Raw genomic sequence first — 24,069 nt, forward strand, 5'->3', positions numbered from 1 at the left:
TCTAGAGGAGTCCATCACCCCCTTGCTCTCTTCCAGAGGTCCATGAGTTTATAAGTTTAGCTAATGTCGACGATGAGGATGAAATGGTGCTTGCATGAAATTTATTAAGCTACTCTCAGAAAGTACGATAACATCCATGTGAAGGGAAAAAGCTCTAACTTGGGATCTTTGGAGTAATTCGTCAACAAGTTTGTCCGCCACAGCTTTTTAATCCACCAAATCCTTTTCAGTTCCAGGGCCTCCAGCGGACATAAAAGTGGTGGTGAGCTCCTCCGACTCTCTGATCGTCTCCTGGCAACCACCAGCTGAGAAGAACGGGATCGTCACCAAGTACCACTTGTACAGTAGGTAATAGCTTGCTGTTAGTGACTTAATCTTTAGGTAATATCAACTTAATATTAAGAAATCCCTTCCTCGGTATTCAGTTTGAAAATGTGACACATTGGAACGAAAGAATTCGAAAAACATGAAATACTGAAAAAAAGTTACTGACACTTTCAATATGTTTGTTCAATTTACTACATAATAATAAAAATAATATAATAACAATAATCCATTTATGGGATTCTCTAGTATCTAACCCTTCCCGGGCGGAACATAATGTAATATAAGGACATGTTAAAATTAGAAACTCTTTATTCATGGATGAAGGTTGGCTCTACCACTTAACACGCAAAACTTGTACAATCGAATAAAAAGATTACAATATTACTATGATAAATACAAGTATTCAATTACATTTATCCTTACTAAATATAGCAATAAGTAAGACTCAAAAACAGACAAAAAGTACTAAATGACACAAAGGTTATTCATTTTATAACCCAAAACTGTTCATGTATTTTGTTTTGATTTAAATGCAGCATACTAAATGTACTCATATGTGCTAGGGCTCTGTTCTTAAGAGAAGTACTTTCGTTTCTGCCCTTTTAAAACTTCTGTGTATAGCACACGAGGTAGCATTTGGTGCTAGAGTATCCCAACAATATGAAGAGGCAGCTGTGAAAGCTGACAGATGTATATATCTTGGAAAAGTTGCCTATCTGAGGTTTTGTTTGTGAGTTTCGAAGCCATGTAGTTGTGTATTTCATGTCTAAATTGAAGTCTGTTAAGTGTTTCGATGCCTTTGACTGCAAGAATGATAAATTTAGAACATCCGCGCTTTATTGCAATTCGTCATTTCTAACTTTACTTTAAATACTTCAGTGATTTGTACCATCTTTTGTTTGTTGTAATATACGTAGGTAAATATTTGAAGACTTACATGTACCAGAATCATCAATAAAACACACATTAGTATCCATATGTTTACTTTGTTACAATTAATGGTCATTGATTCTGTGCAATCTTCTTGCAATAAAATTTATTGCAGAATGTAACTGCACAAGCAGCAGTAACTATGATTGAGTTACTTTTAAATTGATTGATTTAGTTTATTTTACTTCACTAATCTGCCACTTTTTGCTAATCACGAAGGTGAGAATGGAAAGTGATAAGATAAGATAGATGATGGGCAACCACACATATACAGGGACGAAACAACACGAGCTCCACATAGGATTGTACTGGCCGTGAGTTCAGACGCCAGAGCCTCGCTAGTCTGCAAAATGAAGTCCAGGGAAGGGAGGTTGAGATTTTGGTGTCTTCATAAAGCGTCATCCCCTTTTACCCCACTTTAAAAACACAGTTACTTATTGAACCAAGTAAGTGTAACTCATTTACTTTTAAAGAGTAACCTTCCGTACACTGGTATATGTAACATAACTGAAACTTTATAATTATGTTATAACATATTTTTTATTTGGCATCGGATCGTGTACTGAGGTGAGATCTTTACATATCTGACGAAAATCAGTCGAAATAGACCAACTTGATAAAGCATATTTTGAAATATTTTACCAATTTCGCGTTTTTACAATATATTTCTTAATTTTTCTCGTAATAAGACATATTTCTGTATAATTTCGTAATTGTCTTGCATATACTCTGTTATATTATAATTTTTCTTCGTATATTTAGCGCAACTGACAGTTCATATTATCGATGCTAGGATAAGGAAATTAAGAACGAAGAATTTAAAAGCAGATGCAGTCCTTTCTTACCAACTAAAAATAGAACAATAATACCCTCTTTTTTTATCCCGCCGACAATTAATAGTCATGCAAATCAAACATTATTGATGGAAAAATGTTATCTCATTGTTGTGCGATATTCTGGCTTCAATTAATACTCCACCCCCACCCTGGTCGATCTTCCCTGGAAGATACTGAATCCCGTATTATGAGAAATTCGAAAGTACTGTTGTGCATATTTTTGGATTTACTGGGAATATTTCTACCTTTTTCTGACATATTTTTAAATTTTTTTGACATAATTACATACATATTTTACAGTTTTACAGGACATAAAGTTCAGGGCCCTACACATAACATCCCACAATTATAGAGGAGACATTGTGTGCTGTATGGGATCTCTAAACTTATATTATAGCCATATATTATAGCATGCTGACACAGGATTTTCCATTTTCCAGGATAATGGACGGGCGCCAGGAGGTGAACCATAACAAGAGGGAAGTCTCCAGCCAAACGACTGTGTTCCATGCTTCCAGGCTCCAGCACAGAGTGGAGCATCAGTTCTGGGTGACGGCTGCCACGAGAATAGGAGAAGGTCAGAGTTCGCAGGTTGTCTCTCAGGTCCCGTCTCCACGAGGTGAGTTCTTCAAGCCATCTTATTTGTTTGTAGTTAACTTGTGATGTATGAGGCTAAACAACCACTTTCCTTCACGTTTTCATGTGGTTTTCATGTTCACGTGTCACATTTGCTAATATTGTACTTTTCAATCCTTTTGTAGCCTATGTCAGGAGTCTGTGCAGCAACGCTGCATATAACAGTAGAGAAGAGGAGACAGCAAGTTGGTGGCGTAACCTTCTAGTGGGCGCGTTCATAATCGTGTCACCAGCGGGCGCGTGACGCATTTTTTTCGTCATTGAGTATCATTCATTATTTGCAAGGATTTTTATAATATAAACGTAATTTTTTTTGGCTATACATTTATTTATATCATATCTGAGGTTAATATAAATGAAACATATTTAAATACAAGTTAGAATGCTGAAACAAATAGAAAATACAGCACGTAACTTATTACATATTTATAGCGCACCACGCTTTTCATCAGCAGGCGCGTGTCGTACTTTTTATGACAGATATTCCTGCTGAAAACCTAAATGTTACAAGTAATTTTTTTTTCAGCATTCTAACTTGTATTTCAACATGTTTCATTTATATTAACCTCATATATGATATAAATAAATGTAGACCCAAAAAAATTTACGTTTATATTATAAAAATCCTTGCTCATAATGAATGATACTAAATGATTCACTGTCATATTTATTGATTTCTATATATTCGTCACTTAAGTCACTATCACTGTCCAATTCATGTGATCCCTCTTCATCAGAAGAAACGTGAAGGATACGCTGAATTTAGCTCACGTCTACGTTTTGTCAACTCATTTTCAACAATGACCGGACGAAAAAATTACAGAACAGGAGCAGGCGCGAAGCGCAAACTTTACGACACGGTGTTCTGATCTGAAATAAACAACAATTGACAGAGTATAACATATGGATTAGTAACAATGACTGCTAATATGCAACACAAAATACCTCTTTGAGGAATACATAAAAAGCATAGGTCCGAATTCAAAGGAAACACAAGAAAATTACTTTTGGCGTAAATTTTGCGCAGGCGCGCCCGCTCGAAGGTAAAGCAGTGAAACAGCTGGTAGCTTCAGTCACGTTGCCCACTTCATTCGATCCCTTCCCCTCTCATGCGTCCATTGGCCGAGCGCTCTCGAGTCACCACTTGCGGAGGACTTGCATTCGTTCATTTGCTCCAGAGATTTCTGAGACAGAGTATAGTTACATGTAGTCTCGGGCAGATCACAGCAAGGGAAAGCAACATTTCGTGTAGAAATGTTAGGGAACCATTAGGAAATTATATTTGTCAGTCATATATTAGAAGTAATGGTAATTCAAACAATAAAAAAATTAATTCCAAACCGTAAAGTGCTTTGCTTGTCACCATATTTTGTACTGCTCGTGTCGTTTTACCTAATTTTATCGTAGGATCTATCGAATCTAACACTGACAAGTCTCATGTGGCCGTAGGTATCTAATCTGGAATACATATAAAATCTCCCACCCTTCGATCCATACGCAAATACATCGTTTCATCCTCCCTCCCATTGCCAATCAATAGAGGCATGCAAATTTCGTTTTTGACGAAAGCACGAAATATGAATTAAAATGCTGTAATGTTCATTTTTCATGTTTCTGAAAGGTGCGAGGCTCATTTTCTACCCTGTTTTGTCACTAAATAATACGAAATATACTCTTAAACACGAAATTTACCGTTTATATACTGAAGTCTGAAGTATCCTGTGAGTTATGCAATTCACGGAACATTGATTAATTCTGCTGTAAATATTTGAGTAGCAAAAATGGACCTCTTTACACAGGAATAAACTTAATATTCTGGTAACTACATAAATGTGCTATTAGAAGGGGTAAGTTTATTTTGTGTAATTAGTACAGTTCTTAAATTAAATTTAGGATTATATTCACAATTTTAAAACCAAAATGTCATCTTAATGGCACTTTTGATGTGATTATTCACCACTATAATACCGAAATTGTATTTTATTTACCGCTTTTGAACCCGAAATAGACTGTTTTTGTACCGAATTTTTGCTTCTTTATTTACCAATAGTATGTGCCTCTACCAATCAACTGACCGACCAAACCACCGTCAGTTGGTTCACCCAACACCCCTGCCCTTGGGTATTAGGGGTGACTTTCCCCGTAAACATCCAATGTCAATCTCTCTTCCACGTAGTACACCCTGGACAGGTCTTGTGTTGCGTCTGATTTGATTTTTATTTAGCATCTATTTTCTGCCACTTTACTGGAGGAAGTGAGTGAGAGAGGATGTGAGTGCATGGAGGGGAAACGCAGCAGCGCTCGCAGCCCATTCGCTTTCTTCCCTTCTCTACTGCCATGCGCGACCTTGCTGCACAATTTCCAGACGCAGAGAGTGTACTTATAACATTTAGACAGCAATATTACAAATATTTTTCCATTTGCAGTGCCTGCAAGGATCTACTCGTTTGGCGGAGTTGTGACTATGCCATGGAAATCTCAGGCGATGCTTCAGTGCCTAATGGTGGGCCAGCCTACGCTGCAGTGGGAGTGGTTCAGGGGCGTGTCGCTCCTTCGACCGACCGAGAGGGTGCGCGTGCTGGACATGGGGTCGCTTCAATTAGAAAATGTGCAGAGAGGAGACTCAGCCAATTACACATGCCAAGTTCAAAACAGCGAGGGCGTTGATCGAATTCAGTACACGCTAATAATTCAAGGTATAGTAACACGTTCTATTTCTTACTTTAGTCTTGGGATATATGATATGAAAGGGGATAATATTATAATTTCATATTATATCATAACGATTCTTATGTAATTATGATACTTAGATAAATGCTACAGTCGAAATCATTCAAAGATTGTTCCAGTTGCGTGCCCAATGGAGGTTGATAGGGGTCATAATCTACCTTTTCACCCAGTATTCCTTAAAGGCAAAATGAGGGGTGACTACTAAAAAAAGGATACGTAACCTCCCATTTCAAAAATTTTGGGCACGCCTCTGGATTGTTCAGATCGTCTTACTTGATAAATTCAGCAAATTAGCATGGACAATAAATCTTTATCGTATTTCTTCATTTCGACAATTAACTATGTAGAAACACGAAGAACGATTGTAAAGTTTTAATAACAAAGACTTACTTAACCTGACACACTACATTAGTTGATATATTTTTAACAATGTTAATCAGATTAAATTAAAACCAGTTCTTCCCATTTTCAATTACTGTGACGTTGTTAATTTAACAAAAAAGAATGCTAAAATTGCACAAAAGTACAGAATTCTTGTATACATTTTGCATTTAGCTTGAAACTAAGGGATCACATACTGCCTTACTTAAATGACGTTTATTGGCTGAATATGACACGACGCAGAAAACTACATCTGGCCTGCACAATATTCAAAATTCTGCAAACAAAAACACCGACATACTTATACGACACACCCCAATTTAGACACGGCATACACACTCGACACTCTAAGAAACTTCATCTGGACAGATTTTCAAAATCCATATTCCTGTCATCCTTCAAAGCTGCTTCTGCATATTGTTGGAATGCGCTGCCACCAGATGCTACCTCGTGTGCGACATACAACAGCTTTTAAAGGACAGTAACAAAAGTACTTCTAGGCCTACATGAGCAAGGACAGAGCCTCAGTACACATGTCTAGATTCAGCATGCTTACGTTGAAATCAAAACAGAAAATGAGCAGATTTGAACCCAAGATGAACATTTTGATGTGTGTGAATGAGTAAAATTGTGTTTATCTTTTTAGAGTGCTAATTACTGAATGCATAATATAATTCATTCATTATAATTCATAATTACTTTGTTGTGTGTGAATGAGTAAAATTGTCTTTATCTTTTTAGTGTTAACTACTGAATGCATAATTATAATTCATTCATTATAATTTATAATTACTTTGATGTGTGAGAATGAGTAAAATTGTCTTTATCTTTCCAGAGTGTTAATTACTGAATGCATAATTATAATTAATTCATTATAATTCTTAATTACTTTGATATGTGTGAATGAGTAAAATTGTTTTTATCTTTTTAGAGTGTTAATTACTGAAATATTTAGAAGTGAAAATGTAATGGAATTCTTATGTTATAGTAGTAATTGTATTTTGTTTGTTTTATTGTACTAGATTTTGCGGGTTAAGTGGTAGAGCAGCCACAGGCTGAACTTCGCCCATGAATAAAGAATTTCTAATTCTAATAATTCTAATTCTTTGTATGTGCATGTGTTTTGATATCTATTGAATATAAAATTTTACAGACCTTTGCAAATATTATCTTAATGTCAATATACGTAGATGAATAATAAATTCGTAAATCACATTTTTCTTTTCAATCTTAACAAAGAAAACGTAAAGAAATATACATATTTAAACACTTTTGAGTTTCAATTCCTTCTCGAAGATTCAAAGTAATGGGAATACTATCATAATTATACTTCTCCCACTTTCATGCATAGTCTAGGAGATTCGTAGTAATATCAACCACCAATTTGTTCATGGTAGGCCTATATTACTTTTATTATTTTCACGGTGTTTAATGGAAAAATATCTTTATCATTATTACGGTAATTAATGTATAGTTGTTTACAATGGGGATATGTCTTATAATATATAAAATATTTTGAGAACTTCATTCTGAAGTTATAATTGGGGAAGCAGTTTAAAATATCGATGTAGTCCATACTTCCATGAAAAGATCATATAGGTGCTTGACACAAGAATTCGTGGAAGTTCAACGCCCCACGTTAGATGGCGCAGTGTGTCAGCTGTTTGAGTGCTGACATCTGTGGTCCAGAAACGGTACTACTACATCGCAAGGAAAGCCCTGGTGTTGGTTGCAATGTGGGAGTTTAAAATGATCATTTGTGAAAATTAGAAAAAGTACTTGAGACATATTTCCCTACTTCCGAAAACGCTTGTAAAACTGCTGTAAACCAGCGCTCGAAGTGAAAATGGTAGCTGGGGAGATCCTCGTATGGTTTAACATAGTGACAATGAGACAGCTGGAAGGGTACCATCCCCCCCCCCCCCCCGCAACCTCCCAAAACTTCGAGCACTGGCTATCACGTCCCAGAATACCGTAACTTACTTCAGCACGGGCTTTGATTGTCAGCACAGGAAAATAAAACAGATTTGCAAGTCATTGAAATTGGTATGGTAATATTGGGATTGATATACATTTTTGCGAATCGTTTAGAATTTGAGATTTCTCATGAAACATCACCCACCAGGGGTTCCCATGGGTGGACCTTTTTGGGGGGGATTTTTAATTTACTTTTTTGTGATAGAAATTTGACTGAATAAAAACTTCAGCATTTGACAGTTCAACTTCGTTAACATGTAACAAATAATCACTTCGTATGCTAATGTACTGCTAAAAAACGGGTAATAAGCATTAATTGGGGCTGACAGTGCCAAGTTCTTATTAAGTTTTAAATTATCAGGTGAATTCTTGTAGGGAGATCAAGAATTAATTTTGGGAGGAACTCAATAAAATTCTTGACATTATCACGGAATTCTACTGGGGGGGGGGGATTGAGCATTAAATTGGAGGGACTCTCGAGGGGGCGATATCCAGATATTATCATTGTTAAGTCTTAGATTGGCACATAATTTCTAAAGTAAGGGGGAATCGAACTTTAAGGAGGGGGCAATATTTAGCGCTTTGGTGTAAAATGCGTATTATGAGTGCTCGAAAAATTTTCTTCAAAGCTTGGCGCCAGCTCTGAAAATCAGGCGCCAGGAAACCACCTACAATTGTGCATACTACAGAGTGGTTCAAAAGTCTCGCAACCCGAACTTTGAAAATGTACATCATGAAAACCGTAAGAGATATTTACACCGGGTTTTCTGCACTAAACTGATCATGTAGGCTATCACTGGGTTAATAAATCTATGTTAGCATTTATCCAAGCAATTACATTATTTTAAAAAAAAACATTGTAAATTTGCTGAAAACATCTGAGAACTGATTTTCAACAATAAATACCAACTCTTGAACAATTTTTAGGGATCATTTGATTGTGTTTGACTGGTTGTAAAACAGTTGCTTTGTGAGGTACAGCAGAAGCAGAGCATTTTTATTGGAAAACATCTTGCACGTGACTGTAAGAATGAGTAGTAAAATACTCTTTAGCAATGCACACGTACTGCTCTAATAAATACGCCATGCTAAATCGATAAAAAAAAACGGCACAGTAGCGGCGAAGGTGAGTGAAGAGAATTCACGATAACCAGGGGTAGTCTTGGATTCTCTCAAGAGTTCAATTTCGGAACAAAATCTTTATTTATGATTTTTCATGTAAATTTAAGGCCAATACTTAGGCACATGTTGCATGCGTCTGTTGACAATATTTCAACCTGCTAGTGTTGCCATCTATGCCACAAAATTGTAACTTTTTCACTCAAACCATAAAATCGTTAAGTCCAAAATCCATCAAATGTTGCACATGATCAATATTGGTCTAAATGACAGATTGGCATGGCATCAGACATCTAATTATGACCCTTCGGTAATTTCTTATATATTTTTGTCTCAAAAGTGCATTTCTGGAAAAATTTTAACGCTGCCTTCCGCCAGGTATTAATTTATCTAATTTTCTGTATGGCGTAAACTGATAGTTTTTTTGCATTGAAAAATATCTCAATGGATGAGGCTTTATAAAGCAGAAAACCCGGTGTAAATAGCTCTTACTGTTTCCATGATATACATTTTCAAAGTTTGGGTTGTGCGACTTTTGAAACATTCTGTACAAGAAGCTGAGCATGACGGTATTCAAAACATCGCTAAATCATTTGAGAAAGCAGGAAATGTGGGACAAAGTGTAAGAAATTGTTGCTGATTCTGTGGAATGTTCACAACGTTGATAAAAAAAATGCTAGCGTACGCTGTACTGCAATTTGAACTTAGAATCTTCAAAATTTCGTACATATTACAGCAAAAGATCATAGTCGCTAGGCTGAAATTTTTAGTCGCCCTGGCGCCCGGGATTTTTCGAGCCCTGCGTATGATGATCATTATTTAGGCTGTCTTTATTCTATACCATTTGGAAGTTGCATGCTATCAAGTGAATTTTACTCTGAATTATTCGCTAAACGGTATAGCGTAGGTGTCATAACTTTCCGCCTTTTTTCCTTAACTCCTAGAACAAACATCTGATACATGAAAACGTAGTGAAGTAAAATATAGCACAGACTACTACACAAGAGGTCCACGGGTAAATATTCGTTATTTTACGTATTTTTTTTGTCACGTTAGGATAATGAGGATGAGTGATTTTAGACCCACCGCGTGAAGGCGAAGAGGCGCCAAAAGCCCAGAGGCAAAGTGGGTGCTGAAGTAGCAAAAGAGGAAAATTTCGAAGGAGTGACAATATTATCTAGTATTAGTATTATTGCCAGTTTCGAAATAAATGTCCAAAAAAATTCTTGCTCGCTTCGCTCGCAATTCTACTCCCGCTAAGCAAGGGCAGATCGAAACATCTGGGAACAGGGTTCTGGAAGAGGCCTCTCCCGAAAACATGTCTTATTTTTTTACAGATAACGGTAGATACGTTTCACGGTTCACATTTTGTGATAATAATATATACGAAAAAGCAAATAAATTTTTTTGATTGTCTTACCATTTATTTTATATTGTACTTTTTTCCAACCCCACTTCTTAGTGATGCACCCTTTTCGTTTCTGACGCCTGTGAAAAGTATTGACGCCAAATTAAATATTCTTGTAAGTTTGCAAAGAAAGAGATAAATTTTCTTGCTCGCTTCTTCATTCGCGTTTATCCGTGTTTGACGTCTTGATAAGATGATTTTGAAGGATTATACTACAGCTGCATTAATATTTGATTTCATTTTGTTATTGACCGTAGCTTCTATTCCACTTTCGGCTGAACGCAACATTGAGAATGAGTGGTTATATGATGAAATTGGTGAAGGAACACTGTACAAAGAACACCATGCCCCAGTGCGGATTCGACCCCGGGACCTGTGCTAACCAGTCCGCTACGAAGGTCGGCTGCTGCATTACGAGACATGAACAATATCCATGATGTTGATTAATGACATCAGTTTTAAAAATAGAATTCTTACAGTGAAGTCGACGTACTAATCTGTGTGCAATCACAGCGCAGAACGGTTATATATATACAGAGCATTCCCTGACATTCGCTACGAGACTCGGAAGCAAGCGGTCCGGCATCAGTACTCGTCTTTCCCGGTGAACGGGTCCGCGACAGTAGCTTATATTAAACCTCGTAAAAAAGTTTGGAGTAACAGGGTCAGTTCTGAATAAAAGTGGAAAGAAAAATGGGGAAATAAAGTATACAAAGACAATCCGCAAACCATCCGTGAGTTAAAAGAGAGTATTGTACGAGAAATCGGGAGAATTACAGTAGACAAACTTGCACGTGTGAATGCCAATTTCCTTCGGAGATGCCAGGAATGACAGGGAATGCTCTGTATATATATATATATATATAAACTGTTTCCCTAATGGCTGCTTTGGGCAGGGGGGGATTTTAAAGTTAAAGTTGTCACATCTTGCCCAAACGATAGGCGTAATTGGTCATTTGACCGCGAGTTCCTTCGTACATAAACGCGGCAACAGAGGGTCACTGCCATAAAGGCGGTCTCCGCGCCGGTTCCTGATCTGGCGGTATTGCAGTGTTCGTATACTAGGGTTGTTTGAATATTTTCAGGAGATGATGCTGCAGTTCATAAGGTGAATAGATGAGTTTCCCAATCAGCCCAAAAAGTGTTTCTTCAACAGGAAAACGCGTCGCGCCGTCCCAAAAATCGAGCATCGCAATGACAAAATTACACGAACTTTGCTTCGAATTTATTCCCCATCCAGCCTATTCACAGGATTTGGCGATTTCTTCCTGCAGATGCACCAATTTACTAAATATACTACATAGTAACGCATTGTAAATACAGATACAACAGAAAAATAAATAATGTAACTTGTCGCATCAAGTGATATTTGCACTTGAGATACAATCCAGAAAATTTCGACTTTGAAATACCTTAAGCATAGGAGGAGAATTGAGGACTAAAGTGGCAAACGTTGTAAGTGCCAAAAGCCAAAGTGTTGGGAAATCGCATCGTTCCGCACATCAGCCCGTAACAACATGCACACTAGTGACCTCTTTACACGCCCTTTGAACTACTTACAAGGCTACCAGCCACTTTTCACGTTTACCACATTATGAAGCATGGCACATTTCACAGTTTAACGTGGAAAACGGTGTTTTAATTATTTTGGTACTAACAGCGTTTACCAATTTTAGTCTTCAATTTGTTCCAAGGGGACACCAAATTCTATTTTCACTATCTACGACTCTGTGTATGAAATAATAATTGAATCAGAGTACGAATATTTGGTGTGTCCCACTAGCGTAGGCAGGATTTGGGGGAGGTGATTGTGCTGGAGCTCCTGAATTTTTTAGAAAGTCAAATTTTTCAAAAGAAAGCAGTAAAGAGCACTGGAAAAGGCAAAATGATAAATGCAAACTCCTCTTCAAACGACCTCGGATTACCATTTTTTTCTTTGAACAATTTTCAAATGAAGGTAATAAATTATATTTACCTGTATCCCGTCCCAAGCTATGTAACTATGTAATATCTAGTTTCCAATTCCGGCCCCTCCGGAAAAAAAAAGCTCCTGCGTACGTCACTGGTGTGCCCAGTTAGATTTTTCTATGTTATCATTAAGTTGCGCCCTTTTTAACATGTTTTCCCCATCCAAAAAGGTCGGTACTGCTGCTACAACCATTTTCGTTTTATTTTTCTAAGAGAACCAAAGCCAACAAGCCTGACCTAACCACCACAGATTATTTACTACCCCAAAAAAGCTACCAGCCAATGGGAATGCTTGAAAAGGTTGTAGCAGCAATCACTACCGTCCAAAAACACTGTATATGCATAATTCATTTCTTGACATTTCAAATTATCCAACCAAACAATGTGCTAGTTGTCTGCATGTCGAAAGTTTACATTTTAAGATAAAACTGTCTACCACTTGACAGGCTATTGCATTCAAATTTAAATTAGTTACTATGTATTTATCAAAATTATTTGGTTTCGTCCAGGGTCTTGGGGCCGGGATGAGCACCCCTGCCACCCACCAAACATATCAACAACATTACAGAAAATACTGGCTTGTAGCTAAGTAGTTAGAGTAACGCGATTGCAAGTATTCCAAGTTCCAATTCTGTTTTCTGAATGTATATATGTCGTGAATTTGTCCCTCCCTTTTCAATATCTACCTTATAGAATACAGAATAGTCACATCATGAAGCGAAATGGCATTTCTAGTTCTCTGCTAAGATCAATTTTCTACATGTCTCTGCAGTGCCTCCTAGTTCTCCTAGTCTCTATGTGACGAGTACCACAAGCAGCAGCATCCTCTTCCACTGGAAACTTGGTGATCTGGGGAACGCTCCTTTGTCTGGCTTCACCCTGCATTACCGGCGCAGTCACGGCGATTGGCAGGAACTCTCGTTACAAAGGCGAATCCACAATTACGAGCTCAAGGTAGGGATTAATTGTCTTCCTTCTCCTTGTCTCTTCTTTCTTTTCCCTTTACATTCTATTCTCCTCATCATTCGACTCCCTTTCCTTATTTTCATTCATTTTTTTAATATTTCCATGCTATTTGAATGTCTTCACCTATCTTGTCTTCCCAAGTCTCTTCTGTTTTTTTCCTTGTTTCTTCATTTCCATCCTTTTCCCAGATGATTTCTTTTCCTTCTGCTCGCTTTTACGTTCCCATCTCTTCTCTTCATCGTTCTCTTCCCTCGTCTTCTTATCCACCTGATTTATACTGGGGTTCACTATAATTTCAGAGTTAAGTCTGTTGAATGTATCATAAATATATTGACTTGTCTATAACCCCCCCCCCCAAAAAAAGCCAGATACTCCAATGGTAGAATACCAGCAGAGGTTTATAGAGCTTCGATCTCAGTACTCCAATTTTAATGTGTCTTAATCTGTGAAATCAGTGGCATTAACCATATGTTTCTTGCTCGTCTTTATCTTTCAAATGTTGTTATTCTGCTAAAAAAATAAATTTACTTGATCTCTGGATTTATTTCCCTTACATTTAAGTAAAATACATAATTGAAATATTTCTGCTTCTTCTATGTTATTCGTCAAGTAGAAGTGTGCCATTTTCTATTTTGTTATATAATACAGGTCAGTAGAAATGTACTTGTTAAAATTTCTTTGATTTAATTTAAGTTACACTTGACAATAATAAGTGTTGTAAAACCACGAGAACATGTTTTTCTGTTTATACAATGATTTGCTGAACTTTATCTCTGCTTATATTGATGTTTTGGTAGATCATTTGATTTTTATAACTCCATATTGAACCAATTAATGATGTATGTATTTGTAGGACTTACTGTGTGGGACAATTTACCACGTGTTCTTGACTACTTACACGATCATCGGTGCTAGTCCTCCGAGTACCACACTGGTCCTACGTACTCAAGGGCAGATCCCAGGCATCCCTAAAGAGTCTGAGGTTCTTGAAGTGAACTCTACATACATTAGACTTCGCCTTCACATATGGCCAGACAATGGATGTTCTCTGCTTTACTTCGTTGTGCAGTATCGAACAGCAAGCCAGAGGCATTGGACTTTAGGTGAGTATACGTTGAGGTTGTGTACTGTCATAAACACACACTTGGCATCAATAATAATTACTTCGATTTACAATGGTTTAGTTAGCAAATATTGTGAAATTGGCACATTTCAGTTAAAAAATAATGGATTTTGTTTAGTGAAGTCTCAATTATAAAATGTCGAAATTTATTATCAATGACACTACTAGACGTGTTTACAGGAATATTTTTCCGAGGAGTAAATTGTTCTCAATTTCCAGTGTAATTATTCATATCTTGAATCAAAGTTGGAGGGGTGGATCTTCTTTGTGCTGACATCTGTAACGCTACATTGTGACAGCCGACATTGTACTCTCATTGTTTTCTCTTGACCAGTCGGGGTGTAAGGGGTGAACTTCCACATAATTCACCCAATTGTCAACCTTACTTCCACGTAGTACACCCTGGACTGCATTTGGCAGACGAACGAGGCTCTGGCGACTGGCCCAATGACCAGTATAATTCTGTGTGCTGTCCTGTGTCTTGTCCTTATCTGTGCTGAATGCTTCTTTACAGCCTCAGCTTTTAACCGAAGTCAGAATATTTTAATATTTTAGTTACGACACGACATTACAGTAATGTTTATTTTAGTTCTGTTAACCTAGGTCAGAATATTTTAGTCTTCCAACGTTACAGTTATGTTATTAGTTACATTTTAGTTCAGGTAAGGGGCTGGACCCCGTATAAAGTGACGGGTGCAAAATAGCCTAAGCGCTGACGCACCCAAAATTTTAATTTCAAATTAAAATTCTTGACCAGTCAACATTTTGAAATATAATGTCTTAATCATCAAGATACCATTAGTTATGTACACTTCATGAATTCAACTTATTTCGTAACTAACACTTCCTGTTCTGTGGGCTGCCTTATTTGATCCTCTCCAATTAAAAAAAATATTAAGCCACAGAGAGCCCGACAATAATTACGAACGACCTTGCACTTGAGAAGCACTATATATTTTCTCACAGAAACTGGATGTCTCATATGTACTGTGAGCCAGATCAACCCACACTGATTGTGAATGATTACTTGACTATCTGATAAGTAGAGGAAATTCAAATAGGGCTCCTAAACTGAAACACCCCAATTTCACAGCCGAGAAGTCCTGCCAATTTGCGGTAACAATGTAACTCTATTTTTTAAGCTCCCAAGGTACTGCGCGACCAGCTAAAAGGGCGTTGGTGACTGTTTTCTATGTGTAGGAAGAGATTTTTCTTTTTCTGTTATTTCAATACTTTTTTGTCTGAATAGTACTATATTATTCATACTAGAGAGGTGATGAAAGTTTTACAGTTTTACCATGTTATTGTAGATAGATTAACGATCCCAAACATGTATTTCTATTAGTTGTGAAGGTGTGGTGTTCGTAGATTCTTGAGATTATTGTGATTGATGACGTACTTCCCTAAACTGACAGTCAATAATTTTCTTCCCTGAAGAGACATGCTGTTAAGTCATACCCGTAACATTGAATTAATTGACCTAGCAAGAGCAAATTTTGCGGAAATAATTTCATTATCACCATACTCGATCCTGAGGGCTCTTTTGTGTTCTTTAAAAGCTTATTTTGTACACGTACAAAATAAATCGGTTAGTGACTGAGATCAAACTGAATGTATGTCTGTCTTATAGCGGAGCTGCTGGACAAAGTATATTTAAATGGCAGGTAGGGGGAGCAGTAAATGTATTTCATAGAACTGATATGTGTTCATTAAATAGGAATATATTTATTGATGCTGACTGCATTGCGGTTGATACAGACACAGATAGCCAGATTTCTTCTCCTGGATCTCCAAAAAGTGTATCTCCAGCCCCAATAAAGTATCTTCATTTGTTTGCGTTGCTTTGTACTTCCTTCTTTAAACAGGTATTTCGGTTTATGAACCCATTTCCTCAATGGCATAATTGTACATTTTGTTTCACAAAATGATGATGTAATATATATTGTTACACAGCTTATACTTGTACATGGAATTGATGTAATCATTGATGCTCTTCGAAAAATTCCTCCTTACTCTGAGTTAAGATTAAAAACAAAATGGTATGTTGGTTTTGGTGACTTTCCTCTATGCCCCATAGTACTGTATATCTATTACTCTGTCAGTGTTGTTTTTCACTTTTGTCGAATTACTGCAATACAACAATGCTACCTTTCTATTACAGTTTCAAATGACCTAAAACCACAAAAAACCTTCGTGATATCTGGCCTTTCGCCTTCTTCCACTTATGTTCTTCAAGTGACAGCTAACAATATGGCGGGATCTTCAACTGCAGAATATACTTTTGTAACTTTAACAAAAGATGGAGGTAAGTAATTTGCAACAATTGTTGATATTTTCATTTCGTTTCCATTCTGCTTTTGTTTCGTTGCAATATTTCTCCCATATGCTCATGATACTACCGACTTGTAAGAGTTTTCATAAAATAATTGGCTTCTTCGTATGATTAATGCAATACAACAAGTTAGATTCAACATTTAGTTCGCATTTACGAAAATTTCCGTAACTGATATTCAGATATGTGTTATTATTAATTTCAAAATACATATGTTGCAACAGTATTTGATTTTTAAGATAATCACATCTGCGTTAATTACTGCATGTATTTTCTCATTAAAAGTGTATTTCTTTAAATTGATTATCATATATTAGAGTACAGTTATTACATATTAAAATACGTTAATATTACGTGATACAAACACAATATGTGTGTGTGTAATACGAAAATCCTTTCTCTTTCATGCATGTGGACACACACACATGTATACATATAGGCTACATGTGCATACATACATAGTAGACCTATATAATTGCCATTTCTTTCAAGAACCGCCCCCTCCAGAGCTTGCCACTGTTGGGCAAAGAACCAAGTCTTTTTACATGGATGTTAGGATTATAGTTCCCTTCGTACTATCGACCCTTGCCTTAGCTGGGACCACAGTTGCTGCCTGTCTCTACTGGCGAAGTAGTAAGTATTATCCCTTGTTCTGCAATTTACGCACTTATTTGGTATTCTGTGGTAAGTAATATTTCTAATATTTATTTGGTGAATAAGAACTAAATCCACAATAAATGCTAGATCGTCGCATATCATTTTCTTATAGTGGTAGATGAATGCTTAGAAAACATGTTCTTCAATTTAAACATTGATTATCATGTACTAGATGTAAAGTAATTAATTAATCATAAAATACTAAACAATATATGACATCATTCTTTGTGTACAAATAGTGGATTGATTTTCTATTATTAAATGTCTGAAACAAGACACATGTACTGAATACTTCAATTTAATTCATCAAGTAAGAAGCAAAATGCAATCAGCTTCGACCTGAATAAATTGGTGTTATATATTACCCTTACTTGCTTAACTGAAGCCAAAGGAAGGCGGCATATTAATGTTAATAATAAACTTAGGGCTCAAAATGTTCAATCATATTTGATGTAGGGAAAATTTAACTATTGTATTTCGTGAAAAAAATCTTTAGATTTCAAGTTTTTTTATTGGCTAAAATACCATACTAATTTACTTCAAGAGAAAGAGATAGAGGATCTTCCAAAAATGATGTAGTTGATAAGTAGAACTTCAACAATTGCTTCATTGTTCATTGGCATAAACTTTACGGGAGCTATCAGACCGAAGCTACAAGCGACACGTGACTTGTAAACTAACCTTCAGAAATAAATGCAACTTTTGGGACTAATGCGACACAACAATCTGCACGAGTCACTTCTCTTCTGTATCGTTTAGAGTGTGCAGTTTTCTCAATACCGTACACCATGTCGCCTCAGTCTGATGTTCGTCCATGCGCGGTGAATGTTTTGCTTTCGGCTGAAGAGGCCCGCGTCGCTTGCCGCTTCGGCGTGAAATCCTCCTGTTGCATGTTGCTTCGGACTGAAATCTTCCTTATTGCTCGAAAAACCGATATTGCACAAGTACTGGAATATAATGTTTTAAACATTATTTCAGAAAATGCCCACGGGCGGTTAAACGAGCTTCAAGAATCTCAATTGTCTGCCACTTTAGACAACAAGCACAACGCTGTGCAGAGGGAACAGTACTACGCGTCCATAAATAAGCTGGATCCTACTTCTGAGAAGGTACCAGGTACTGATTTTACATACTCAAAACTAGAATATGTATAAAATATTATTATTTTACTATTCCTATCATCCAATAGAATTTATTTCGGTTTTCCAAATTAAATATCTCCAAAGTGAAGACTTTATATCAGGGTGGATAAAAATCATTTTTGATATTTCTTTTATTTAAATAGTTTTTTCTTAACACGCTTAAAATTGCATGTATGGTTTCTGGCACCATATGTATATATATATCTTTTTTTGTAGAAAGGCTTTTTCTGATAAACGGCCCTGTAAAATATTTGAACAGTTTGATTAAAGCAAGTAAAAAATTATATGCATACTCGTATACAGTTTTCTGTTTCTGATACTGTGTGCATAAACCTACTATGGAAATGATTGTTGAGTGTGTTATTGAAACTATAATAGCAACTTTTCTTCCAGTGAAAATAAAACAATCTGGATGTACTATATAATTGTAACTGAAAATATTTCTGATAGTTTTTGTAGCTGAATTTTTTTAATGATAGTTTCCAAAATATCAGCTTCCATGTTTATTTACAGTTTGATAATAACGACACTATTCATGATACAACATTATTAGGATTTTGTATATTATTCTACAATTTTTTGTTATTTTTACTCATATAAATTATTGAATTTTAAATCAAGAGAAATTTAAGTGTGTTTACAAATTACATATTACATTTCCTTTCATATGAGCTTCACCCCATCAATACATATATTTTATTTCCTTTCTTTTCATTTCTTGAGCCTAATAACAACCATTAAATGATTACGAGATTAATGTACTTACACCAAAAGTGATTCTGACATCTATAAAATCTCCTTATGTGCATTATTCTATAAATTATTTCTTTAAAGTGATGTAATCAGCGATTCTTTTTTAAAAAATCACCTGATTTAAATGTTGATTAAATCCACCTTGCTTTATACACAGTTTTTTTTATAAATGCAGTTCTCAATGTCCAAAAGTTAGGTTACAAATTTGACACTGGCATATGCCATAAAGTAATACTTATTGATCTTAACAGTATTGTTTGAATAGAGATAAAGTTAAAGGTAAATGACTATTTCAACTCACTTCAGCTGGTAATTTCCTTCTGCTGATTGATTTTAGAAAATCCGGAAGACATCTCACCATATGCAACCTTCCACATAGCAGAGCCAGTGACACATCAAAACAGCACTCTCCTCCACAGCTTCATATACCACGAACAATCTCTGTCAGATGTGTGTGAATCTCCGCCAGCGAAGGTAAGATAATTGTAAAGAATGTTTATATTTATTAGCCCCGTCTAGTTGGCTGCACTTTTCGACTTCTGGCATCCTAGCACGTTATGCTAATCACTCTGGCACGGACGTCGAATTATATGTTTTAAAATATGGTCGGTAGTTCAAATTAAAATATATTGTTGCTTGTCATAGTTTTCTCCTATTATTTTCTTATTCTAAAAAGTATGTTGTATTTACTAACATTTGAAGTCATATGTATACACGTCTGTTTTACTCTATATTATTTCCCTAATTTTTTCTTTGTTTTACTCTTTTTATATATTTATGGTGATCATGTATGTTATATATGCATTACGTATTTTGTTATTATTTATTTCTATGGTGTAAAATATGGTAAGTGACAAAATGCAGGTTACGAGATATTGAAAGTTGATGTTTCAAAAATATCTGATTTACAAATTAAAATAAATTTCTAAATTACTTACAGTAAATATGATTCACTTGTATGTTTACTATCATACAAATATGATATTTCTTCATCCGAATATTTTTTTTCGGTGGAGCTACGTGCGATGTGTTTGATGGTTGTTCAAGGAATTGTTGTATATAGTTACCATGCTTTACATGCAACGATATTATCAAAATGAGTGATCAGATACCACTTTATTCAAGCTAACTTGTGATGTCAGTTCAATAACAATATTTTGACATTAGACTTTTTATAGCAACAAGAACAATTTGAAACACAAAAATGAAAGCCATTAATAATAATTTTATTCAATAAACAATAACCTGAGCTACTTGTTGTAACAAGTTTTTGCTTTCCTATGTCTATGTCTGAAATGAACACCATTAGAAAAGTAGATTTCATCGTTTTAGTACGTTAGTATTTAAAAAAATAAGTTCTGAATGTTTGTGATTAAAAATAGCTTCCTTATATCTATATGGAGATCAATATTCGTAAAAAAATGTTTATATATGAACTGTTTTTCAGCTTCACATATCTACTTCACACACACAGAGGCTCTATTTATTACCTAAGCATGCAAAGCAGAATGCGATTCACAAGCCTCTCTTGATACAAAGCTGTGTTATGTAGACTATCCAAATTGCATACAATGGCAATATTAGATTTTTGTGATTCAATAAGCAATTTGTACATATAATAAAGATGGCCTCTTCTTTCGAAAAATTGAAAATCTATTAGTCATTTTTTCGAAAATGAAAAGTGGAAGTACGAAAATTTTTTCGAAAAGCAAAAAACTAGAAACTATTGTTTCGAAAAACTATTTTTTTTTTCGAAAAACGATTTTTTTAAAAAAAACTTTTTTTTCGAAAGGATTTTTTTTTCGAAAAATGAATTATTTTCGGAAAACCAAAAAACCTAAAAATTTAATTTTTGAAAAGGCCATCCCTAGTTTAAATCTCTACCTTCAAAATAGCAATTACCGGCCCCCGTGGCGGAGTGATTAGGAAATCGTTTTCCGACACCAGGGGTCCCGGGTTCGAATCCCGGCCTGGGCATGGATGTTTTTGAGTGCTTATTCATCAATTTAATCATATCATCACTCATCTGCATCTTCGCAAATAAGCCAAAACTTACACAAAATGCGAAGTAAAAGAAATCAAATCAATGAAGACACAATTATGACCTTGTAACTTTTCAATGGACTACACGATGCACATTGTAACTCCAAAATGACCAAAATTTAATTTACCATGTTTTACACCAGAGCCCTTCAAATGTTATTACATCCAACCTATATATTATATATCTCTTCGCTTGTGGTTGACAGTGTTTATAATGAAAGTTAACATTATGTTGTAGGGATTATTAAACTACTGTATATATGTGCATAAGGATGGATATGCTGCATTTGTACAGTTGTATGTAGATATATGTTTTTTGTGGTTGTCTGTACTTGTGTATGACTACATATATATTGTTACACATATGTATGTTCATTATTTAAATACAAAAGTGAGTACGGTATTGTAAGCTTTCCTATAAATGGAGATATTTTCTCTGTTGGAGGCAAATGGTGGCGCCAGAAAATTTTGACCGAGTGGACAGGATCCATATATTGATAAATTAGGGTGGCAGATACAAAGCATAGATGATTTTCACTAACATGCATTGTCTTTCTCCGTCTCCCCCTCCCCTCTCCACTAACTTCGTTTGTATTTCTTCTCCCATTTCTTTTTGCTGGTGTACATTTTCTTATTTATCCTCTGCTTGTGTTCTTCTTCTCTCTCTCTTTCACACACACACATGCGCGTGCGTATAACATTTTCATAAATTCTTCTAATAAAGGTGGCGAAGGGACTCGATGCAGTCACCTATTGAAAAAAAATACTTGGCAGGTCTTGGTCCAGGCCCGTAGCCAGGATTTTATTTCCAAGGGGAGGAGGGCTCATCCTTAATCAGAAGCTGCCATTTAAAAACGAAGAAGGTTGGATGTTGGAAGCCCTGAAGATGAATTTCTAACTATATTACATCTTATTACAGAAAATGTTTAATCCTGCTAAGGAATTAAAATTAATTTCCACTATACACTATTTAAATTATATATTTCTAGAATTTCAGGAGGGGGCTTCATCCCCCTTAGCCCTCCCTCTGGCTATGAGCTTGTCTTGACTCCTCAAAGAACTGTTGCTGCTCAGGGTTTTCTCCTATTCTTTCTTCTGTCTATCTTGTGTCAGTCTTGCTTGACATAATCTTCCTACTTTCCTCTCATTTAGGTCCCCTTTTCTTTCATTGTATCTGACTGACCATGCTTTCAACTGCTCACTGTGTACTTCGCTTTGTGTAGTGGATATATTGTCTTATCCCTTCAAGTTAAGAAGAAATTTTCCACATAACCTACTACTTCATTTGGTGAACGTACAAATAAATAACAGCAGGGTTGTACCACAGATAAGTTAATTTATTAACTTATCTGTGGTGTACTGTTTAATTCATGTGAAAGTTATGAAACTTGTGGAAGAAATTATTTACAAATGCAAAAGGCAGCGAAAGTTACTAGGTTACAAGAAGTTTATAAATGTGAAACCAGCGCCGTCCCTAGGAGAGAGTCAGGGCTTCGCGCTACACGGTGGGAAGCCTCCTATAGTAGCAAAAATATTTGAAACATAATTTTAGCATATGTGGAGGCACATAGTGGTTCGGATTCCACTTTAAACTGCAGATCCAGTACCCATTACTTAAGACAAAAACTCAAGAAACTCAAATGTAATTTTAGCGTTTTGGATTCGGAAAGCAAGTTATACTAAATTCGACTTTTACAGTTGCGTAGGGTTTCAACTACCCTCTTTTATTTGCCACCACTATTAACGTCCTTTACAAAACGAAATATCTTGTTTCTTCTTTCGATGCAAGACACATTATGTGTACATTATATATGCATTTAAGGATGGCGACAGAAGGTATGTAAACACCAACAACAGTGAAGATTTGTTTTCTCCATAATTCAAACTGATGAGCTTGAATATCTAGTTATAATATTCATTGGACACAAGGAATTCATCGAAATTGATCACCATATCCGGTATTTCATCTCTTTTTCACAGATAACTTGGGTTGTATGGCGCGACCTATTCGAAAGCGCTCAAATGTCAACCTCTATCCTGCCCAGTATACCCTGGAAACTTTTATCTTGCAGGTCAACGAATCTCTGGCACCTGGAACCACAGTCAAAATAATAATTTGTGGCGGGTTGTATTTTCAGTGTCTGCGTGTATTTGTTTTGGCCCTTCGTCACTTTCACCTAATCACCATTGAACCTCACCGTCGCCATTAGCCAAATTAGCAGAAAAGTGACTTCACATAGAACAAATCAGTCGAATCAGCAACAACTTACTCTTCCAAAAGTGGAGTTTCATTAGTTCATACCCCTTCGAAAGTTGGTGGTAGTTTCAATTTCACATTGTTTCATTCTTGGATCAAGGCAGCTAACTCCGTGAACAATAACGTTGTTTACCGAAAGTCTCAAATATTTGTCTCTGGCAATACACCCTCTTAAATGAACGCATCTTCTGTGGTGATGAAAAGACACGTTTCCTGTGAGTTCTTTCTGTATAGTGTGTTCTCCAATGGCATAACGTTGTCGCATTATAATGAAGAGGTTCTAGCTTCTACTGCCCCCTCCCCTGGTGGAAGCACACACATACTGGTTCGTACTCCACTTTAAACTGTAGGTTTAGTCCCGATTAGCCTATCTGAGCATACAAGTGGATTTAAAGACAAACAAACAAAGTTTTCTAATAGATACTTCGTGACACCTTTTTTCTTTACTTCAGCGGCATCTACAGATTCTGTTAACCTTTTCGGC

General features: G+C 36.0%; 1 protein-coding gene across 4 annotated transcripts in view; it reads left to right on the forward strand.

Moving 5' to 3' along the window:
- Positions 1-24,069, forward strand: part of LOC145989744 (cell adhesion molecule Dscam2-like) — a 363,117-nt gene that overhangs the window by 334,454 nt on the left and 4,594 nt on the right. For 3 of the 4 annotated variants that reach the window (XM_083125027.1, XM_083125028.1, XM_083125029.1), the window contains exons 20-28: positions 231-348; positions 2,534-2,712; positions 5,156-5,425; positions 13,085-13,266; positions 14,132-14,381; positions 16,563-16,706; positions 17,226-17,366; positions 18,369-18,506; positions 19,623-19,759. In XM_083125027.1, coding sequence (XP_082981153.1) covers positions 231-348; positions 2,534-2,712; positions 5,156-5,425; positions 13,085-13,266; positions 14,132-14,381; positions 16,563-16,706; positions 17,226-17,366; positions 18,369-18,506; positions 19,623-19,759 — 1,559 coding nt within the window. The remainder of the gene's footprint in view (positions 1-230; positions 349-2,533; positions 2,713-5,155; positions 5,426-13,084; positions 13,267-14,131; positions 14,382-16,562; positions 16,707-17,225; positions 17,367-18,368; positions 18,507-19,622; positions 19,760-24,069) is intronic. The other variant, XR_014441890.1, reaches the window with a different exon arrangement.

The sequence above is a fragment of the Lepisma saccharinum genome, chromosome 7, assembly GCF_977018435.1.
Source record: "Lepisma saccharinum chromosome 7, izLepSacc3.1, whole genome shotgun sequence".
In the NCBI taxonomy this organism is placed as follows: domain Eukaryota; kingdom Metazoa; phylum Arthropoda; class Insecta; order Zygentoma; family Lepismatidae; genus Lepisma; species Lepisma saccharinum.